The 22290-nt window shown below is 33.0% G+C and overlaps 2 protein-coding genes and 1 long non-coding RNA gene across 3 annotated transcripts; 1 reads left to right on the forward strand and 2 right to left on the reverse strand.

Annotated features, from left to right (window-relative positions):
* Nucleotides 1-691: 691 nt before the first annotated feature.
* On the reverse strand, nt 692-7629 carry LOC138138624 (cytochrome P450 4C1-like). The gene is made up of 8 exons (XM_069058611.1): nt 7314-7629; nt 7068-7259; nt 4529-4714; nt 4394-4460; nt 4215-4341; nt 3772-4162; nt 3539-3718; nt 692-3485 (listed from the first exon to the last, which is right to left on the reverse strand). Exons 1-8 carry the CDS (start codon nt 7507-7509, stop codon nt 3316-3318), a joined length of 1509 nt encoding a protein of 502 aa, XP_068914712.1. The 5' UTR covers nt 7510-7629; the 3' UTR covers nt 692-3315.
* An 11467-nt stretch (nt 7630-19096) lies between these two features.
* On the forward strand, nt 19097-19429 carry LOC138138756 (uncharacterized). Its single transcript, XR_011162098.1, has 2 exons — nt 19097-19233; nt 19294-19429. It is a non-coding gene; the product is annotated as an uncharacterized lncRNA (long non-coding RNA).
* Nucleotides 19430-21899: 2470 nt separating this feature from the next.
* On the reverse strand, nt 21900-22280 carry LOC138138625 (cytochrome P450 4c21-like). Its single transcript, XM_069058612.1, has one exon. The coding sequence runs from the start codon at nt 22278-22280 to the stop codon at nt 21900-21902; it is 381 nt and encodes a 126-aa protein (XP_068914713.1).
* Nucleotides 22281-22290: the final 10 nt, after the last annotated feature.

Consider the following 22290-nt stretch of genomic DNA (forward strand, 5'->3'; position numbering starts at 1 on the left):
CAATGTCGATTTTTGTATCGCGTTTCTAAGGCAATCTGCAAACAACTACCGCCATTGCAGTTTTTGTGCGCAAATATCGCCAGTTGTGTTGAAAAACAAGCAGTAAAATGAGTGATATTAGTGATTCCGAAAACGAAGTGGATATTGTAGAAGAAACTTTGAATGTGGGGTGCGTCACAAATAAAGAATTTTTGAAACTAACGACCTCAACGTGTAATTAAGAAGACAAGGAAAATTTGGGGTATGAAAATTTTGATAATACTAATGTCGCGGCAAGTTCACTAATATTATTTCATTGCAGCGGCAAGGAACGCCGACCACAAGAGCCGTGTGAGTTTCCAGAAAGTGCTAACATCTTGTCTTCAACTTCTGTCTACATAAATCAAGAATTTTCGAAACCAGCGAACTTAATATGAAATCAAGAAGACGAGGAAAATCCGGGGTACGAACATTTTGACAATTCTAATGTCGCGGCAAGTCTGTTACTAAAATTGTTTCATTGCAGCGGCAAGGTAGGCCGACTACAAGAGCCGTGTGAGTTTCCAGAAAGTGCTAACATCTTGTCTTCAAGTTCCGCCTGCATAAATGAAGAATTTTCGAAACCAACGATCTCAATTTGTAATCAAGAAGACAAGGAAAATGCGGGGTATGAAAATTTTGACAATGCCAATATCGCGGCAAGTTTGCTAATGCTATTTCATTGCAGCAGCAAGGAAAGTCGACTACAAGAGCCGTGTGAGTTTCCAGAAAGTGCTAACATCTTTTCTTCAACTTCTGTCTACATAAATGAAGAATTATTTTCGAAACCAACAACCTCAATGTGTACCTAATCAAGAAGACAAGGAAAATGCGGGGTATGAAAATTTTGACAATGCCAATGTCGCGGCAAGTTTGCTAATGCTATTTCATTGCAGCGCCAAGGAAAGCCGACTACAAGAGCTTTATGAGTTTCCAGAAAGTGCCCCCACATCTTGTCTTCAACTTCTGTCTACATAAAAATTATTATAATAATCGATTAATTTTGAATAAACTTTACTTACCGTTCTAGAACACCAAAAATTACTTACCATCGAGTTTATCGTTAGCAACGAGTAAACAGAGCTTACCATCTTGGAAACAGACGTGGTAAACAACCAAATAGAGTACAATCGCGCAAAAAAGTGATTTACTTCATCAGCACTCGCCTGAGGAATATTTTGCGGTGACTTATGTATATAGTGATTAATTGTTTTCCACATAGCTTTACAACTACGGGATCGGTGATCCGTAACCCGTATAGTGCATCCACAATCGACTCTTTAACTCCTACTATGAGGTGAAATTTAAAAAATCAACCGATATTATCTATTCAGTACAAAGTTTCCTCTTGCAGGAAAGTTTACAAAGGGCCGCATATTATAACACTTTATATGATAATTTATGGTCTTTTAGAAGACATTTTGTTTAATACTTTATTTATTAAAATTGGACAATAAATAAACGTGCTACAGCGTTTTGGATATTTTAAAAATCACCCTGTATATGATAGTCTGCACCAGTGCAATTATCGATAATTTGCACTAGAGCAAAACTGTTGTCAATAAAGCACCTTAGACACCAATTCAGTGCAAATGTCATGCTCATGACCGTCAACAACCGCGTAAAAATGTAAAGAAAAACCAATTTTTAAACGCAGAACTACGTTTATTTGTACAGGGTTATTCTAAATGATTGTAGTCGATGTAGTCGAAGTAGGCGTGAAAACTGAATGTAAAATTTATGGTTGCCACTCCACATAAAAAAACATCAAAATGATGTGAATAAGTGAGTACACACCGTTCACACACGGGAGTTAAATTGATTGCAAAACAACTCAATATCTCTGGAATCAATCGTTAATTTAACAAAAATAAATAAAAATCTCATCACCGCACTTTTCGCCTAAAAAATGACAGTGACAGCGACAAAACTGACAGTTCACATGAAAGCGGCAAAAATGTAATAACATGGACATCGCCTACTTCGACTACAATCATTTAGAATAACCCTGTACATGTACTGAAATTTTTCTCAGGAAATAGCCTGCCAAAATATCCTCTCGTGCATGTCAAATTGTCTCATTATTTCCTCTCGTGCGCCTCGCGCCCTCCAGAGAATTAAATTATCGACAATTTTACATGCACTCGGGACATTACTATTGATTATTTCATTCATCATCGTTTTCGACCAATCGTAAGGCTTTATTTTTTGGATTACAGTGATAATTCGATAATTCGTCAAGAAGGTTTCTCAGATGTTTTCAACCCTATTGCTAAAGTAATAAAATACATACTGTTGTCAAATGGTACCTACTATTTAATTCATGAAATAATCAATCGAATTACACTCTAGCTCTTGAAATGATCTGTTTTAACACTCAAGCTCTCAAAAGGTAACCACTCGTGTCACTTTAACATAATTAATACTGTCAAATTGATGCTCGTTGTTACCTAGGAGAACTTCCGTGTTAAAAATCGATCATTTCAGAGCTCTCGTGGAATTACAACCGAAAATTGACAATCGATAATCGGTGCGATTCTGATTTTTTTCGTCTAATTGCTAAGTAACAACATTGCTATCTCTGCAATGTTGTAACAATGTCGATAACCATAACGCAATTTGAGCAATGTTTATTATTATTGCCGCAGTCCATCATGAACATCGTTATTTAATAAGCGTCGCCCATGCGCAGCTTACTTAGCTAGTGGACATTGCTCAAATCAAACGTCAAAGCCGCGTCGATTAATTTAAAAACTGATTCTTACCATTCTTCTGCTAACGGTAAAAAAAGGAACAAGAAGACTAATTTCCAGCAAATGAAAATTATGGTCCAAACGTTGGAGAACGAGCATATTTTAGTAAGTTTTAATTTATTTTAATTTCTTATCAATTTATATTCTAATCTCAATCTGGCCTTGAAACCACAATAGAACTTCGTAATAGCAAAAAAGTACATACAATGTATTATTCAATTATTTGACCTATATATGTATTACACTTACTGATTCTCAACATTTTCCACGTTATTTTGAAAATGCATAAGAAAATTTGCTCATCTTTCAAATTAGCAACATGATTTGTCACACGTTTATATAACAATCTTCATAACCATGATTGTTAGAAAAAGTGGTTATGATTTGGCAAACTAGAATAGCATTTTTTGACAAGACTCTTTATATAATCAGAAAATGTTTACATAATAATTTCTGGTATTGCTAAGGGATAACCATGTTGAATTAGAATCGCACCGAATATGACTTTTAACTTAAAAATATTGCTGATACAAAAATACTCAAATTATTTTTTTCTAGGTTTAAGACTTACTCCGTAGCCATCCTTACTAGCAATTATTACGTTGATAAGAAGTTTAATACTTTCTACAGATTTGTATTGAGTTGAAATAATTCGGAAATTTCTGATGACATTTGATAAAGAAACTTTCATTGACATCATGGCAAATGACATCCCTGAAAAGATAAAGAATTTAAATCACGAAAAATTTGAATGGAAAATATTTTACCAATACAATTTCTCGGAGGAATGCTAAAGGGCATAAACGAATAACGAGGTCTTTTTTCAATTTCCTCTGGCAGAAATCTGTCAGGATCAAATTTTAGTGGATCTGGCCAATGTATGGGATTCCTATGTATAAAATGTATAGGAATTATTAATTCGCTACCTTCGGGGATGACAATGTCACCTACAACTTATTCAGTACAGTTCGGCAGTTAAAGGCGTCGTAAACTTACCTACGTATTTTAATATCTTCCTGAACCTGTCTCAATAGAATAGGGGCTATGGGAAATAATCTCAGGGTTTCTTTGATAACACGTTCCAAATAGTCCATTCGAGTTAAATCATCTAACGTAGGATCTCTGTCGGTATTTCCAAAGATGTCGCTCATCTCTTTGTAAAGTTTTTCTTGAATGTCTTGGTGCATGGCTAACATTATAGTGGCAAAACTTAATGTGATAGCTGTTGTGTCGCTGCCTGTTGCAATCATCGTTTGTGTTTCTTCCATCATTTCCTCGTCGGTCCATTTACCCTCTTCTTCGGTAGCTTTTATTAAGTTACTTAAATAATTTTTATCATTACTACTATCGCCAACTTCATTCTTATTAGACATCTTTTTTCTTTCAAGAATCTAAAAGTAATTCATTGAATAAATAAATTATTAAAACGTCATTTGTACTTGCCTTTCTGACGTAAGCATAAATCATTCCACAAAGTTGATCCAATCTTTTCTCATATCCAACCAATCTCCACACAAGATTAATTTGTAGAATGGGATTAAGGAAACGTTTCCCTATGTCAGAGGCGAATCTAAAACAATTAAGTTAAAACTCTGTGGACAATTATGGTTTATTTAGTTTACTCAGCAATCCACGACAAATATTCGTTTTGATGATTGAGATCGGCCGAATCTACCCCCATACATGTGTCTACAATAATAATACTTTAGAACAAATTTTCTTGTGATATTAATAATAATTGCACAATGCTAACTAACCACAAATAATTTTAAATGAAGATTCGTAATATCGTAGAAAGATGTTTGTTTCACAATTAATGTAGTTCTTTTTTAGGTTAACGATTAATTCATTTGAACGTCCCACAAAAATGTCAAAATATGAATTCAAAATGGTTTGATTAAATGTTTGATTAATTATTTTTCTATGGGCTCTCCATGTTGAAACTGAAACAGAATTAACATTTTGACAAAAATATTAAAATGTACAGTTGCGGCCGTTGGAATCTCAGACAGGAAAGATTTAAACACTCTGTATAAATTCTGAAATTTGATTAGCGTAAACAGGGTTTTCATCAAGGATTATAAAGTCAGTGTCAGTATTTGACATATTAGGTCAGAATCGCGCGTAACTTTTGAAATGCCGCAATTATCTGATTTGCAAAAATGTGTTAGACTGAGGGACGGTGTGAGTATAAGAGCCATTCCGAGAGAAATTAATGTGGATAATGTTTGAGTGACATTTTGAGAAACGTCACTTTCAATACCATTTACAAAGCCAAAAGTTTGGCGTTGTCAAAATGTCTGAGTTTTCAACGGCCGCAACTGTACATATACTCGTATGTACAGTTAATTTCAAAATTATCGAGTACACCTCAAAAATCGATTTGTTACAGTTTTTTCCACATGTAAAGAGGCCTTTTTGAAATTTGAGCGTCATATTTTTTATATGGGTTAGGTAAGTTTGACAACATAAAATGTCGCTGATATTTTAGAACACTAAAATATTGTCTGTTCTATCCTATGCATGGTGCCCTTCGCGATGTTATTATACTGGGCAACCCTCCGGATCGACCACCAATTTGGAAAGAATGAGCACTTTCGCGTTTTCGGTTAGATTAAGCATTTTGTTTGTCAAAATTGACATTGATCATTGACAAAAAATTTAAGTGCATTTGACACTGTAAAAAATTAGGTATACTCTATAATTTTGAAATTAACTGTACCTATATAAACAGTGAGCGGCAAAAGTATGGAATAAATTCATTAGAAATTAAACAAATTTAAAAAAAAAATCTTTGGACAGGTCAATTTTAGTTTATAAAAATACATATTTTAATATAAAATAAAATTCATTTGTTTTCGAGTTATGACGTCATCGATAGTTTTTTTAAATAGAAACCCCATATTTTTGTTCTTGATTCTAATAGGCCTTTTAATTGTCTAAACGCCAGTATAAAAATTTTGTTATCTTACATAAGGAAATTAAAAAAAAAAAAATAAAGTTGCACTCAATCAAAATTAAAATTTCTATACGTTGTGTTTCTGATAAATGATTCATTTTCGAAAACGTTTTGTAAAACAAATAACACATACGAATGAAATTGACAGTAACATTTGACTGTTTGATTTACCTACTTGATTTTTTGACTTGTTTTTGTTCTTTATAATAGTTATTTATTTAACGAGTTCGTGTGTAATTTGGGATTTTTTTGGCATGAGTGGACCAGTTTAAAACTCGAGTGAAACGAGAGTTTTAAAGGTCCACGAGTGCCAAAAAAGCGCAAATTACACAAAAACGAGTTGAATACAACGTTTTTTTGTTCGACGAGCCCCCCCAAAGGCTCCAAATGGCTGAAAATCTTTAAAATTAGCTTGACGTTTCGTTTTGACAAGTTGTCAAATTCATCAAAATCCGTTCACACAGGAGAAAATTCTCAAATTCTGACAGTGTCGAACAAAAAAATTTAATTTTTCCAACTTTATTTTTTTTTCTCAAAAATTTCCTTATGTAAGATAACAAAATTTTTATACTGTCATTTAAACAATTAGAAGAGATATCAGAATCAAGAAAAAAAATAGGGGGTTTCCATTTAAAAAAACGATCGATGACGTCATAACTAGAAAACAAATGACTGCTTGGAATTTTCTTTGGTACTAAAATATGTATTTTTATAAACTAAAATTGACCTGTCCAAAGATTTTTTTGAAAAAAATTTTGTTTAATTTTTAAGGAATTTATTCCATACTTTTGCCGCTCACTGTACAGTTGGCTTCAAAAAAAACGCGAAATGAAATTTGACCTAATATAAACTGAATATTTTATTTGTCAATTTATGTCTGTTTGACAGTAGTATTTCTGACACATAAGTGCAGTTTTTTAACCTAAATTCTAAATGGCCGTTTCAAATTATAAAAATGTAATAAAATTTGGCAGAACTTTTTCTGACAGTTCCCGTTTTTTTTTTGAAGCCAACCGTACAACCTAATTTTGAAAAGTTGTTGAAATGTTTGACGCAGTAGATATTTATTTAAAATGCATAGGTTCAGAACTAATTTTTATATTTTTAAATTTTATTTTTTGAATAGTTGCAATTAAATATTTTTACAATAAATGAAAAATAAATTTTACTTTTGTCTGCCGTTATCGTTCACTTTACTAATAATTTGCATCAATTTCTATTTAAAGAGAATTTAATAACTTTAAAAACTCCAAAGTAACATCAAATGTTTTAAAAAAGTTACATTTAAGTACTCTCTTACAGTAGGTACCAAATTATGTTACTAATAAATTACGTACTTGGTGCAGTTAGTATTCCATTACCAAATACCGGGCCAAGTAAATTGTACCACGACCCTTTAGCGAGACATTGCTTCAGAACATATTCTACAACATCTGAATCGGAAACTATAATGAATAAATAGGGACCCAACCAGATTTTTCCAATTGGTGCATATTTCTCCGCAACTTCCATTGATTTAAGAAACCAATCTTACAAGAAAAGTTGGTTAGGTATATATTTTCTATACTTTCACATTGTTTCACCATCTGGACCTTTGCTGAATAGATGAATGCTTCCCAAAAATGGTAAAGCAAAAGGTCCCTTCAACTTTGCAGTATGATAGTACAATTTTCTTCTTTTCCAACAATAATTAATAATAAACAACACTAACACAACTGATGATAAATGAAACAGAACACTACTGACATTAAAATTATTTTCCTTCATGACGATATTCATTTATTTAAATCAAAGTTCAAAATCAGTTTTACGTCTGATGTCACTGTGAAATGAAATATTTCTTGAGAAATAACCACCAATTTATGTAGGCGTAAAAAGAACAAGAATCAAGTAATTAGTTAGAGGACAACAGCGTCCTTGATTCGGAGAGTTTTTCGGTGTAAACATGCCACGGAGAAATAAAACAATATTAAAAATAATAATAATAAAAATTTCTCTAGACTGTAATAATTAATATACATGGTGGCCCAAGGAAAAGTATCTACCTGGATTATCTTAAAAACTACAGACTTCGGGGGAAATTTTCCTAACAGGCTAATTTTGATATCGAAAGGGACACATAATTGTGACGAATTCAGCGGCCCAACGTCATCTAGCGGGCAAGCTTATGACCCTTTTGCAGGATGAAAGCATTTTAAATTCTCTTGATGGGGATGCCAACATTTTTTTGTTTTACCTGATTTAGTAGAGATCAAGTGATACATCATTTTAAAACAATTTGAATTCTCTTTCCAACAGAATCATAATTTTATTGCTGTTTATGTATGTATATGTAGAATCAGTAAGTACGAGTAGAATGCTGATGATTGAAATGTAAATGGTTTTCATCGTTTTCTATTCTTTACTGTAAGTACTGCAAATTGTTAGAAACGAATGCAGGCAAATGCTCAGTTTTGAAAATTTAATATTGTTACCTAAACAGTAAATAATTTGTAGTATTTCTTTTATTTATAGACAATTTAAATTTCCTGAAATTGTTGTATCAGTTCACAATTGTTCCCTGGGTAATTCTTCTAATAATATTGAGAAAACCCAAAGTTTTTGGTATTGTTGTAAAAAGAGTTTAAATCGCTTTAAAATGATATGTCATTCAATCCTTGTTCTCCATAATGCCGGGTGACTTTTAATGATTGACACAAATTTAGTGAGTTGGCACTCCCGAATAATTGGTACATCTAGTCATTTGTCAAAGAGTTGTCTATTGATTCGCTTTCTAGGTTAGGATTCTAGAAATAAACAATGACAATTTGATTTATTTTGACTTTTGTACTGTCATATTTGAATTTGTCAGCCAAGTGTACCAACATAAAATCGTAAATGTGTTCCCAACCCAACAAAAATAATAAGTTGCACTGCTGAATTTATCACTGGCATTTGGGATTCAAAATTGAGCAGTTTCGGCGTTTGTCATGTAAATCTGTAGTTTTCAAAATAATGCGGGCAAATAATTTACGTTGGGCCACTCGGTATAATGATTTGAGCAGATTCTTAAAATAAAAATAAACATTTAAATAATTATTCCAGCTTCTTGTGTATTTAATTTTTTATCATATTTGTCCCACTAGTCCTCCAACTAAGTAGTAAATATGATTACGCTAAATACGAAATAATTTAGCAACAAAGAATTAATTAAAAATTAAAAAAAGGAAATCCTTCTTGAATACCAATTTATGAAGGAATTTAATGAACCAGTCCCTACAGCCCGGATTTTAGTCAAATTCGTATTCTTCAGTTTTTCAGCCTTTATCAGGAAACTTAAAAATAAAACTTGTTTCCTAATAATTACGTCTTTTAGCATGCATTTGTTATCGCCTAAAATTCTTTTTTTTCTAAATAAACGCGTTAATTGGCTAAAGCGCCTAAAACAGTTATTTGCATATCAAGGCCGCGAAATCGTTTTTTAACGTACCGAGAGAAAAATGATCCCCGAGGGAAACAATCTCGAGTAACTATAAAATTAACAAATAAAATTTACTTCACTGTCAGTAAATATAAATTCGGCTTACATGCTGCAATAGAAATGACACAAATAAAATACTTTATCTTGAAAAAAAATAGTAAAAATGTCCGAAGAAAACTATGATGTTTTAGTTTCGTGTGCTCCTCCAGAGTTAAAATAGTAATTTCTTTAACCAGTTCGTGGGCTTTTAAAACACTCGTGCCAAAGAAAGCCCAATTTACACAAGAACGAGTTAAATACAAAGTTTTTTTGTTCGACAAGCCCCTTAAATGCCCAAATCGCTTAAAATCTTTAAAATTAGCTTGACGTTTCGTTTTGACAAGTTGTGACATTTATCAAAATCCGTTCACACAGGAGAAAATTTTCAAATACTGACAGTGTCGGACAAAAAAATATTATAAATTGTGCGGTGTCTAATTTAATACCTGAAAAATCGAAATGGCAGTGTGAAAAAATGTTACAGTGACTTTAGAAACTGGTGTAACAACACGAATGTGAAAACGGTGTCGGAAAATGTTGTATTGGCTTATTTACTGGAAAAATCTAACATATTGAAAAGTTCAAGTTTATGGAGCACTTATTCGCTAACATCAGAAATTCTAGTAGTAAACAAAAATAATTTAGAGTTACTTCGAAGCCCAATTTTTGAAGATGGTTTTGATTTCATTGCCAAAAAGTAAATTGAAAAAGTTTTTCTTCTTTTGAAAAATATAGAACAAGAAAATTGAAACTCCCACGCGGCTTATTTTTTGGTAAAAAATTGTATCTTTCTTCCAAGATTTAATTTTTTACTTAGAACATCTCCCTTCTGGAAATTTCCCAATTGTATTAAATCAATAGACAATGCTATTCGTAACAGTTTACAAACATTTTTAAGCATCAAGTTTATTGAAAATCAATGGACTCTTGCTTCACTTCCTATTTCAAATGGTGATCTTGGTATTAGGACAATTGAAGATATCTCTCTCCCAGCCTTCCTTGGTTCAAACCATGGTGTTCACGACCTAGTTTTTCAAAAATTACCAAAAATGGACAAAAAGGTTAGTGTTCATTTTGCTCAAGAAGCTATTGGATTATGGATTGAATTAAATGGTAGAACATTTACAACGGAAACATTTTTACAAAAATATATAATCAAAACAACAAGAATCATCGCCAATGAAATTAATCATTGTGATAAAATTGATTCAGCTCGTTTTCTTGTCGCACAAAGAAAGGAATCCAATGTTTGGCTTCATGCCTTTCCCTCAAGAAACATGGGTACATTTGGGGACAACAAGATTTTTTTTTACAAATACATATGTGTAGCAAATCGCTTTAGTTGTGAAATTTTTGAGAAACATACTTGCCATTGCGGCTTTACAGTTTCAAATGATGGCCGTCATGGACTTAGTTGTCCTAAAAATAAGGGCAGATTTTCAAGACATTCGGATCTAGATCAAATTATCCAGCGAGCCTTAAGTTCCATCCACTTTTCCTCCTCTCTTGAACCATGTGGTAAAAGACCTGATGGTGCTACACTCATTCCATGGCGTAAAAGTCAACGCCTAATATGGGATGTAGCATGTGTTGACACTTTGGCTGATTCTTACATAAGAAAAACTTCCATAATTGCAGGATCAGCTGCCGAAGAAGCAAGCAATATCAAAATTTAAAGTCTGCAAATTATATTTTTAAAGCATTAGCTTTCGAAACGTTAGGTCCATGGAGTTTGGTTTGTAAAACATTTATCGATTTCATTGGCGCAAAACTTATGATTGAATCCGGAGATTCTAGAGCAAAATTTTTCTTCTACCAAAGAATCTCATTGGCAATTCAACGTGGAAATGCTGCAACTATTTTAGGCACTCTGCCTTATGTAACTCCACTTGAAGAAGTGCATTGTTTATGATTTATATGATTGTATACATTTAATTATTACTTGTTTATTAAATTTTACTAGTTTGTATGTTGAAGTTCATGTTGAACATACGGGATGGCATTGATTTAATGAAGTTTCTGAAGTTGGTACCTTTTTTGAAAAAGAAATCAGTTGATTATCAGGCGAAAAAGTCTAAGGCAGGGTTTCTCAACCTTTTAACTTTGTAAAGACATGGCTGCAGTACATTCAGCGTCACTGTTTTATTGCAAGGCAAGATGGTATTCTATTTTTGCAATGTGTGCAGAAAAGCGAACCGGAAGCCGAGAAGTTTCGAAATGATTTATTTGTGATGAAATTGAGTTCCTTGGTCCAAGCTCCAAGGATCAAATACATACCTACGTTGGACAAGTGATAAAGTTAATGCTTTTTGTAGAAAATTTTAATTGTGGAGGAGAAATTTAAAGCATAAAACCTAGAAATGTTTGCAAATGTGGATGTATATCTTAAAAGGCCGAAGAACAATATGTGAAAGTTGTTTATGTACCTATTTTCTGTGGCGACTGTTTTGAAGATTTCAGCTGAATATAGAAAAAGAACTCGAGAGTGTCAATTACTAATATTTAACCTTCTTTTGAAAAACTTCGCTTTGCAAGACAGGTCCAAGGGAGTCACTAATATATTATTAAACTTGGTTTAAATTTAGTATTGATATACATTTTTAAATTTTTTTCAATATGTTCGCGCCCTCCCTTTATTGTTATTACGCCCCCCTAGGGGGGCGCGCCCCACAATTTGAGAATCGCTAGTCTAAGGTATTGACACATAATCAAATCAATTATTATTTTAATTTTATATTTTTAGGAAAAGCTAGAGATTAAAATTATTTATTGTGGAAGGTAAATGTTAAGTTCTGTTATGATAACTTGTATCATCTGCCCCTTTTTACGTCATTTTAATCATTTTTATCATTTTTATCAGGGGCCATGCGAAGAGACGAATTAACCAAAATGTTTATTGATGACATTCAGGATGAAAATTCTTTAAGTAAACTAGGCAAAAATGAATAGGAAATTTTTCCATTTTTGAATTTTTTATAAATATAGTTTAAAATTTGTACTGAAAAGTGAAATATATACAGTGTGGAAACTACTTATGGAATAAATTCAATAATTTCAAAACTAATAACATTTGTCGAAAATGCTGAAACAAGTCAATTTTTATTTCTCATAATGCTTATTTTAAGTTGCTTCACTTGTTTATGACATCATTCATTTTTGAGTTATGACGTCACACTCATTTTTTTTAAATGACAACCCCCACTTTTTTTGAAGTGAAAACTTCTTTAGGCGCGCCACATACATTTTATTCCCGGCCAGTGAATTAGTTTCATGCGACACGGTAAAATCGTTCGCAGCACAAGCTAAAATCGGAAAATCGTTCGCAGCACGACACGGCAAGCTAAAATCAAGGGAGTCGAGTTTTTTAACGGACCGAGCAAAAAACAATCAACTGTGTCAATTTTAAATTTTCATTGTACGTTGTGTTGTGACCTGACTGACCTCAGTGCAGAGCTGCTGGAGTAACTGTATATAGATATACAGGATATTTCATGAGTGATAATGAGTCTGACATAATTTAAAAAGCAACCCACACTATATTTCCAAAAAAAACTGGCTACTGAAATTAAAATGTCCAGCTTTTTTTGAAAATGTATTGTGGGTTGAATTTATTATTCCGTCAGGCTCATTATCACTCGTGAAATATCCTGTATAGTTTTATATAATATAAACGTTAAAGACACGACAAATATTGTAAGTTTACAGATGAATGTAGGATTTAATACGTAATTCTCATATATAATACATATACCAAGGGACAGATATATTGCCGGAAATTTTTTCGAGCAGTCCTGACACACGAGTGTTTGTAGCAAGAAAATTACACGAGGGCGCCAGCCCGAGGGTAATTGTGAGCGACAAACACGAGTGTTGGACAGCAAGAAAAAATTTCTGGCGATATACCGGGTGTATTATGAAAAACCTTTGGTGCTATAACTTCCTTATTTCTTATCCGATTTTAATAAATGATATGCCAAACAAAATCGTTTTAAATGGGCTACAATTTGAATTGATCCAATATTTGTTCTTGAGTTCTGTTTTTGACAAATGATAGTCAACTTTTTTTTTTCAAATGGCACTATTAACTTTTTTTGCTCAGTTTTATAGAGATTTTTATTTTAAATATGAAAATATAAATAACCATGCTCATGCATAGAAGCAAAAAGAAGAAATTAAAAAACGATGTTTTTTTTTTAAATTAAGCAGACACATTAAACAGTAATAAAAGTGCATTCTAATTTTGCAAAGTGACTAAGACAGCTATGGATATTCAAGACCATGTCTATTTGACTCCGGCCAATAACAGAGATGATTTAATAAAAAGAATCGTAGCAGTATGTGAACAAATACCACCAGAATTTTTATTAAACGCCGCAATAGGCGTCAGCGGAAGGTGTCGAATGTGCCTTAGAGAGAATGGAAGTACCTAATTTCAAACATTTGCATTTCCCTAGGGGAGAATTCCGCTTAACTAAATTGTGATTGGTTGCTATTTAAATAATTCGGAGTTGTGATTTGTCAATATAAATCATGTGACATTTGAGGGCAATTCTCAATTATATGGCTTCAACAATTCATCTAATGGAAAAATTTGTGTAGCAAAATGTGAAGAGGAAAATGGACAAATTATCATAATACAGGGTATTGCTATTGCTATTAAAACTTGTGTTGTGTTCAATATCATCGTCAAGAAAATAAACCTTAAACATCCAAACCTAACCTCACAAATTTTGCCAGAGTGTACCTCTAAAAGCGGACGTATTTGCATTAATTATTTATGCCTTGCTCCTTATTCCTCCAAGTAGTATCATCCATAGTAATATCATTTACAGAATACATATTACTTAAAATCGGTAACGAGCATCATAGAAGTTTTCACTTCTGTCGTGCGGTCTTAAGCACACACTCTTTTTTTTCTCTTTCTCATAGACCTTCCTACTAGCTAAAGGATGAATGAAAAAAATTGGTACCTTACTTAACAATTTTTTTTAGAAAATGACAAATTTTCATTCAAAAATTTAATTTAATTTTTAATTTAACTACGTCAGTTATCGCAGCAGACTGATCTTTCTGTAGGAGCGTGCCACAAATTGTTATGAAAAGATGTACTGTATGTAATTGTATCTTTACTGTGTGAGAGTGGTAGAAGATCCGATCGGTGATCCGATTCAGAGACTGCCTTTGCTGCGACATCCGTTTTTCAAAATAAAAGATTTTCATAGGTGATACTACCAGAATATTAAATGAACATTCGATACTATAAAATTAGCTGTGGTCCGGCGTAAGTACACAAACAGCCGCGTCACCCATAAGTGGGATAGTAACCAAACTAGGCCAGCTGACACTATGAGTCTGTTAGTACCTTTTTCCCTTTTATTTTCAACAACCGGAATAGACCAGGCTTTGACTGAGGGCTTCGAGGGCTATCGCGTAGGGTTCAATTTATTGGGACAGACAGATCACATGGTTCGCATCTCGAACTCTTATAACGGGTGACTATTAAAATTTTCACTTGGAGTTGGCTTTGAGCGAGTTTTTATTTTTTCTGTTACTTTAGACACACGCAAGAACGAATGACAAATGTCATGCAGTACAATTGAAACATAGTTTTGAAATATCAAATTTGTCAGTGTCTAAGGTGCAACGGAAAACAAAGAGTGATCCATAGTCAACCCTAAGTGAAAATTTTAATAGTCACCCGTTAATACTGTTCGCGCCAGAATCTTCGGTACTTGCCCAGCTTAGTCACTTATACATGAGTCATAATTCAATTCTTGGGCCGTGAGTCAAATTCCATTTACCCAACCGTCCACCAAAAAACTTTACTAAATTCATTTATTTATTTATATCGTTTGTGTTCTATCGTTTCAATTCCATTTTGAAACCTCCCAAAGATGCAGCCCCTCGTAGAACCTAATTAAATTAATTTATAAACAAAACACAACGTAGGGCAATTAAACATTTCTTTTCTCATTATTTTGTTTCATATGTATTTTTCCGCAAAAATATTATGCGAGGAAATACTGCAACCAACCATACACCAAATAAGGGAGGAAAGTTTCATCGAGGAAGAACCAAGGAAGTCGAAACGTTTCAGTAAAAGAAGAAAAATATGGAGGTTGTCATTTAAAATAATTGGCGTCATAGCTCAAAAATCGATGACGAGTGAAGCATTAAAATCAGCATTTTGAGAAATAAACTTAACCTGTTTCAGCGTTTTCCACAAATGTTATAAGTTTTGAAATTACTGAATTTATTCCATAAATAGTTTCCACACAATATACAGGTGTTTCTGAAATACGTGTGTTAATTTTAACCAGTGAAAGAACTCGCCAATTTATGAAATGTTTTTCTGCAACATTTTGTAAAATTCGTAAAAGTATTCCAAGATTTTTTGCGCCACGATTTTTACCAAACGAGTCGTTTTGTGTGATTAACTAGTTTATATTTTTTGTAACCATGAGAATCTAAATTTGTATTATTTACTTTTTTATACATATAACAATGGAACTTTTTAACAAAGATCTGTTTCTATCACAACAGAAAATTTTCGCCCTTACCCATAGGCGGATATACACTTTGATGGTTAATTTGTTCCAAATTTTAAATCGATTTGTATTGCTTTTTCGTAAAAATGTTATAGAGAAAAGTTACATGATTTGGCGCGGTCTTCCCCTGGTTAAAATTAACACACGTATTTCAGAAACACCCTGTATATTCGTATGAAGAAAAATACTATTAAAATTCGAAATTCAGAAAATAATAATAGTAATTTTTTTTTTCTATAAATGACCATTCCTGACAAAAAAACTGGCATAAAGCGAACTTTCACAGTCACCAATCCAGATTTTGTAAAATTATACCGCAAATAAGGAGACAATCGTCCAAAACATGTTGCACATCGTCTGGTAAGTATTCTATAGTTGATTCAAGTTGCAAAAAACCACTTGTCATTTGCAACAGCATTTTTTCAATATTTCTGAACCAAATAAAGGCACAAAGGGACCAGAAAATCCTAGTTTGGATTCAATACAGGTGGTTGATAATAGTATATTTAAGGGTTTAGTTAGTTTATTTTGATCCAAAATATGAATTCAGGTTCAAATGACATCACATTTAACACTGAAATTTACTTTCAATACCATCCCCAAATTCAATAATCACTAGAAACGATGCTATAAAATTTATCTTTGTGAAACTGCTCATTGACACCGAAAGTAAAAAAATTAAATTTTTTAACGTCCGTCAAAAAAAGTGCAAGTTTTTTCATTCGTTTGCGTTCATGAAATAAGTGATTTTTGAATCGGTCAAGAAGCGTTAAAAAAAGTGCCATAGCGGTCATTTTTGCACGCATTTTGCGTTAAAAAAAGTGCCGTAGCGTGTCATTTTTTAACGCAATTATAAAATTTTTCATACATAATTAGTAGTTTTTTTAACGAGTTCGTATGTAAATTGGGATTTTTTTGGCATGATTGGGCCAATTTAAAACGCGAGTAAAACGAGCGTTTTAAAGGTCCACGGGTTCACACAGGAGACAATTTTCAAATTTTGAGATTGTTGAAAAAATTGTTATCTAAATTTATTTCCACCTTCTAAGTAAATGACACTTTACAGGTATATATTTGTGGACACTAAGTAAATGGGTAATTACAGGCAGAGCCCTGTAATAATTAACAGGCACGTAGAAGAGACCTGTAAAGACTTTACAAGGCTCATCAAAAAATAAATAATCAAAACTAATTAAATTATTTTTTTTTAAGTTTATTACAAACACAAACAAATTTAACTATTAATTGTTGCAATTACATACGTTAATAATGCATTTTGAGCCGTTTCACAAGTCATTTTCATATCGCTTTCACAAAACTTCCGACAGAAGTTTTGTTGTTTATCTCAACACCATGACGACGTAGGTATAATTGCCCCACCGCCTTTCATTACAAAATTCTTATTAACATAAATAACAATAAAAAACCAAATTTAAAGGCTGAAGGTGGAAATAAAAGTTTGTATGCAACTCGCTTAGCAATTAATCTTTACTGGGCTTACTGGCTTATGGAGACTCGTTCCTTACGTCACTCGTCCAACAAGTGCCAGCGCGCCCGTAAAGATTAATTTACTAAGCTCGTCACATAAGTAACTATTACGGGCGCCAAAAAAATTTTATATGCAACTCGTTAGTAACGTATGTTTCTTTTTTTTTACTCGACGGATTGCAAATTTTCCTTCTCGTATAAAAAGTATTACTTTACTCACTTGTTGCATAAATAACTATTTATTGTCCAATAGATAGTTGGAAATTTGTAACATCATTAGCTTTTCAAATATTTTAGAAAATATTCGTAATAAGGACACGGGACGGTAATTATTCTTGTCATTTGCATCGACTTTCTTAAAAATTGGAATTATTAAAGATTTTTTCAAACAGTCAGGAAAAGAGTTCATAGAGAGATACTTGCATAAATTGAACAGCTTTGTCAATGGCATTATTAAAATGTTTTTAACCATCTTTATTAGTTCAGTGTTCAACCCGTAGATTTCCCTGCTTCTTTTGTTTTTTAAATTGTCGATGCAGTGCTTTACTTCAATAAATGTTACTTGTTTAAAAGAAAAACCCTTTATACAATTGGTTTCTGTTAGCGGCATTAGCTTGATGGGGTCTATTGGAGATGGAGCCAAAAACGTTTATTTGTTCCCTACTTGTAAACATCAGTTTATCAAGTCACTGTATTCACCTTGAAAATGTCTCTTAACTGGCTAGCATGTAAAATTATACTAGCAAGCATGTAAAATTTTACTGGCTAGCCAGTAAACTTTTATACCCGTGCTCATATGAGTGATGTGTGTTTCCAAAGCAATACGTATAAAGCGCATACGATTTTTTTTCAAATACCGGAATTTTTAATAGTTTGTATTACTATTTACAAGTGAGGATCAAATAAAATATTCAACAATTCACGCCTTGGGCTCTCCAGTCATATCCTTCTGTCGCCAGTAGAAACCCTTTTTACCACGCTAGTAATGTTAAATACTATTTCAATTATTGAGAAATATTAGAAAAATAGTATATTAAGTATAAAGAACGATAATGACAATGTACGGATCGAAGACAATTGTTTGGAGGAGGAGCTTGCGACGACTCCAATATTGTCTGAGATCCGTACATTGTCATTAACGTTCGTCATGCTTATGAGATTTTTTGCGCGATTGAATATTTATTACAAAACATTCCTAACTAAAATGCAATGCGATACGACGCTCTTGACATCGTGTTGCCGCAATGTCGATTTTTGTATCGCGTTTCTAAGGCAATCTGCAAACAACTACCGCCATTGCAGTTTTTGTGCGCAAATATCGCCAGTTGTGTTGAAAAACAAGCAGTAAAATGAGTGATATTAGTGATTCCGAAAACGAAGTGGATATTGTAGAAGAAACTTTGAATGTGGGGTGCGTCACAAATAAAGAATTTTTGAAACTAACGACCTCAACGTGTAATTAAGAAGACAAGGAAAATTTGGGGTATGAAAATTTTGATAAAAAAAAAAAAAACCAGCGAACTTAATATGAAATCAAGAAGACGAGGAAAATCCGGGTTACGAACATTTTGACAATTCTAATGTCGCGGCAAGTCTGTTACTAAAATTGTTTCATTGCAGCGGCAAGGTAGGCCGACCACAAGAGCCGTGTGAGTTTCCAGAAAGTGCTAACATCTTGTCTTCAAGTTCCGTCTACATAAATGAAGAATTTTCGAAACCAACGATCTCAATTTGTAATCAAGAAGACAAGGAAAATGCGGGGTATGAAAATTTTGACAATGCCAATATCGCGGCAAGTTTGCTAATGCTATTTCATTGCAGCAGCAAGGAAAGTCGACTACAAGAGCCGTGTGAGTTTCCAGAAAGTGCTAACATTTTTCTTCAACTTCTGTCTACATAAATGAAGAATTATTTTCGAAACCAACAACCTCAATGTGTACCTAATCAAGAAGACAAGGAAAATGCGGGGTATGAAAATTTTGACAATGCCAATGTCGCGGCAAGTTTGCTAATGCTATTTCATTGCAGCGCCAAGGAAAGCCGACTACAAGAGCTTTATGAGTTTCCAGAAAGTGCCCCCACATCTTGTCTTCAACTTCCGTCTACATAAAAATTATTATAATAATCGATTAATTTTGAATAAACTTTACTTACCGTTCTAGAACACCAAAAATTACTTACCATCGAGTTTATCGTTAGCAACGAGTAAACAGAGCTTACCATCTTGGAAACAGACGTGGTAAACAACCAAATAGAGTACAATCGCGCAAAAAAAGTGATTTACTTCATCAGCACTCGCCTGAGGAATATTTTGCGGTGACTTATGTATATAGTGATTAATTGTTTTCCACATAGCTTTAGAACTACGGGATCGGTGATCCGTAACCCGTATAGTGCATCCACAATCGACTCGTTAACTCCTACTATGAGGTGAAATTTTAAAAAACAACCGATATTATCTATTAAGTACAAAGTTTCCTCTTGCAGGAAAGTTTACAAAGGGCCGCATATTATAACACTTTATATGATAATTTATGGTCTTTTAGAAGACATTTTGTTTAATACTTTATTTATTAAAATTGGACAATAAATAAACGTGCTACAGCGTTTTGGATATTTTAAAAATCACGTTCACACACGGGAGTTAAATTGATTGCAAAACAACTCAATATCTCTGGAATCAATCGTTAATTTAACAAAAATAAATAAAAATCTCATCACCGCACTTTTCACCTAAAAAATGACAGTGACAGCGACAAAACTGACAGTTCACATGAACGCGGCAAAAATGTAATAACATGGACATCGCCTACTTCGACTACAATCATTTAGAATAACCCTGTACATGTACTGAAATTTTTCTCAGGAAATAGCCTGCCAAAATATCCTCTCGTGCATGTCAAATTGTCTCCTTATTTCCTCTGGTGCGCCTCGCGCCCTCCAGAGAATTAAATTATCGACAATTTTACATGCACTCGGGACATTACTATTGATTATTTCATTCATCATCGTTTTCGACCAATCGTAAGGCTTTATTTTTTGGATTACAGTGATAATTCGATAATTCGTCAAGAAGGTTTCTCAGATGTTTTCAACCCTATTGCTAAAGTAATAAAATACATACTGTTGTCAAATGGTACCTACTATTTAATTCATGAAATAATCAATCGAATTACACTCTAGCTCTTGAAATGATCTGTTTTAACACTCAAGCTCTCAAAAGGTAACCACTCGTGTCACTTTAACATAATTAATACTGTCAAATTGATGCTCGTTGTTACCTAGGAGAACTTCCGTGTTAAAAATCGATCATTTCAGAGCTCTCGTGGAATTACAACCGAAAATTGACAATCGATAATCGGTGCGATTCTGATTTTTTTCGTCTAATTGCTAAGTAACAACATTGCTATCTCTGCAATGTTGTAACAATGTCGATAACCATAACGCAATTTGAGCAATGTTTATTATTATTGCCGCAGTCCATCATGAACATCGTTATTTAATAAGCGTCGCCCATGCGCAGCTTACTTAGCTAGTGGACATTGCTCAAATCAAACGTCAAAGCCGCGTCGATTAATTTAAAAACTGATTCTTACCATTCTTCTGCTAACGGTAAAAAAAGGAACAAGAAGACTAATTTCCAGCAAATGAAAATTATGGTCCAAACGTTGGAGAACGAGCATATTTTAGTAAGTTTTAATTTATTTTAATTTCTTATCAATTTATATTCTAATCTCAATCTGGCCTTGAAACCACAATAGAACTTCGTAATAGCAAAAAAGTACATACAATGTATTATTCAATTATTTCACGTATAATGTATGTAGCAACTGAAAAGTTACTAGGGAGTGGTCACAATCAAAATTAATAGATTATATTAAGTACACTTACTGATTCTCAGCATTTTCCACGTTATTTTGAAAATGCATAAGAAAATTTGCTCATCTTTCAAATTAGCAAGATGATTTGTCACACGTTTATATAACAATCTTCATAACCATGATTGTTAGAAAAAGTGGTTATGATTTGGCAAACTAGAATAGCATTTTTTGACAAGACTCTTTATGTAATCAGAAAATGTTTACATAATAATTTCTGGTATTGCTAAGGGATAACCATGTTGAATTAGAATCGCACCGAATATGACTTTTAACTTAAAAATATTGCTGATACAAAAATCCTCAAATTATTTTTTTCTAGGTTTAAGAGTTACTCCGTAGCCATCCTTACTAGCAATTATTACGTTGATAAGAAGTTTAATACTTTCTACAGATTCGTATTGAGTTGAAATAATTCGGAAATTTCTTATGACATTTGATAAAGAAACTTTCATTGACATCATGGCAAATGACATCCCTGAAAAGATAAAGAATTTAAATCACGAAAAATTTTAATGAAAAATATTTTACCAATACAATTTCTCGGAGGAATGCTAAAGGGCATAAACGAATAACGAGGTCTTTTTTCAATTTCCTCTGGCAGAAATCTGTCAGGATCAAATTTTAGTGGATCTGGCCAATGTATGGGATTTCTATGTATAAAATGTACAGGAATTAATAATTCGCTACCTTCGGGGATGACAATGTCACCTACAACTTATTCAGTACAGTTCGGCAGTTAAAGGCGTCGTAAACTTACCTACGTATTTTAATATCTTCCTGAACCTGTCTCAATAGAATAGGGGCTATGGGAAATAATCTCAGGGTTTCTTTGATAACACGTTCCAAATAGTCCATTCGAGTTAAATCATCTAACGTAGGATCTCTGTCGGTATTTCCAAAGATGTCGCTCATCTCTTTGTAAAGTTTTTCTTGAATGTCTTGGTGCATGGCTAACATTATAGTGGCAAAACTTAATGTGATAGCTGTTGTGTCGCTGCCTGTTGCAATCATCGTTTGTGTTTCTTCCATCATTTCCTCGTCGGTCCATTTACCCTCTTCTTCGGTAGCTTTTATTAAGTTACTTAAATAATTTTTATCATTACTACTATCGCCAACTTCATTCTTATTAGACATCTTTTTTCTT

The sequence above is a fragment of the Tenebrio molitor genome, chromosome 9, assembly GCF_963966145.1.
Source record: "Tenebrio molitor chromosome 9, icTenMoli1.1, whole genome shotgun sequence".
In the NCBI taxonomy this organism is placed as follows: Eukaryota; Metazoa; Arthropoda; class Insecta; order Coleoptera; family Tenebrionidae; genus Tenebrio; species Tenebrio molitor.

Excerpts from the sequence above, each read along its gene's own strand:
- LOC138138624 (XM_069058611.1), bottom strand. The coding sequence starts at position 7,509 with ATGAATATCGTCATGAAGGAAAATAATTTTAATGTCAGTAGTGTTCTG. Across the intron at positions 4,461-4,528 it reads TTCATTTAAAATTATTTGTG|ACACATGTATGGGGGTAGAT; the intron begins GTTAGTTAGCAT and ends TTATTATTGTAG. Across the intron at positions 3,486-3,538 it reads TCCTCCGAGAAATTGTATTG|GGATGTCATTTGCCATGATG; the intron begins GTAAAATATTTT and ends TTATCTTTTCAG.
- LOC138138625 (XM_069058612.1), bottom strand. The coding sequence starts at position 22,280 with ATGTCTAATAAGAATGAAGTTGGCGATAGTAGTAATGATAAAAATTAT.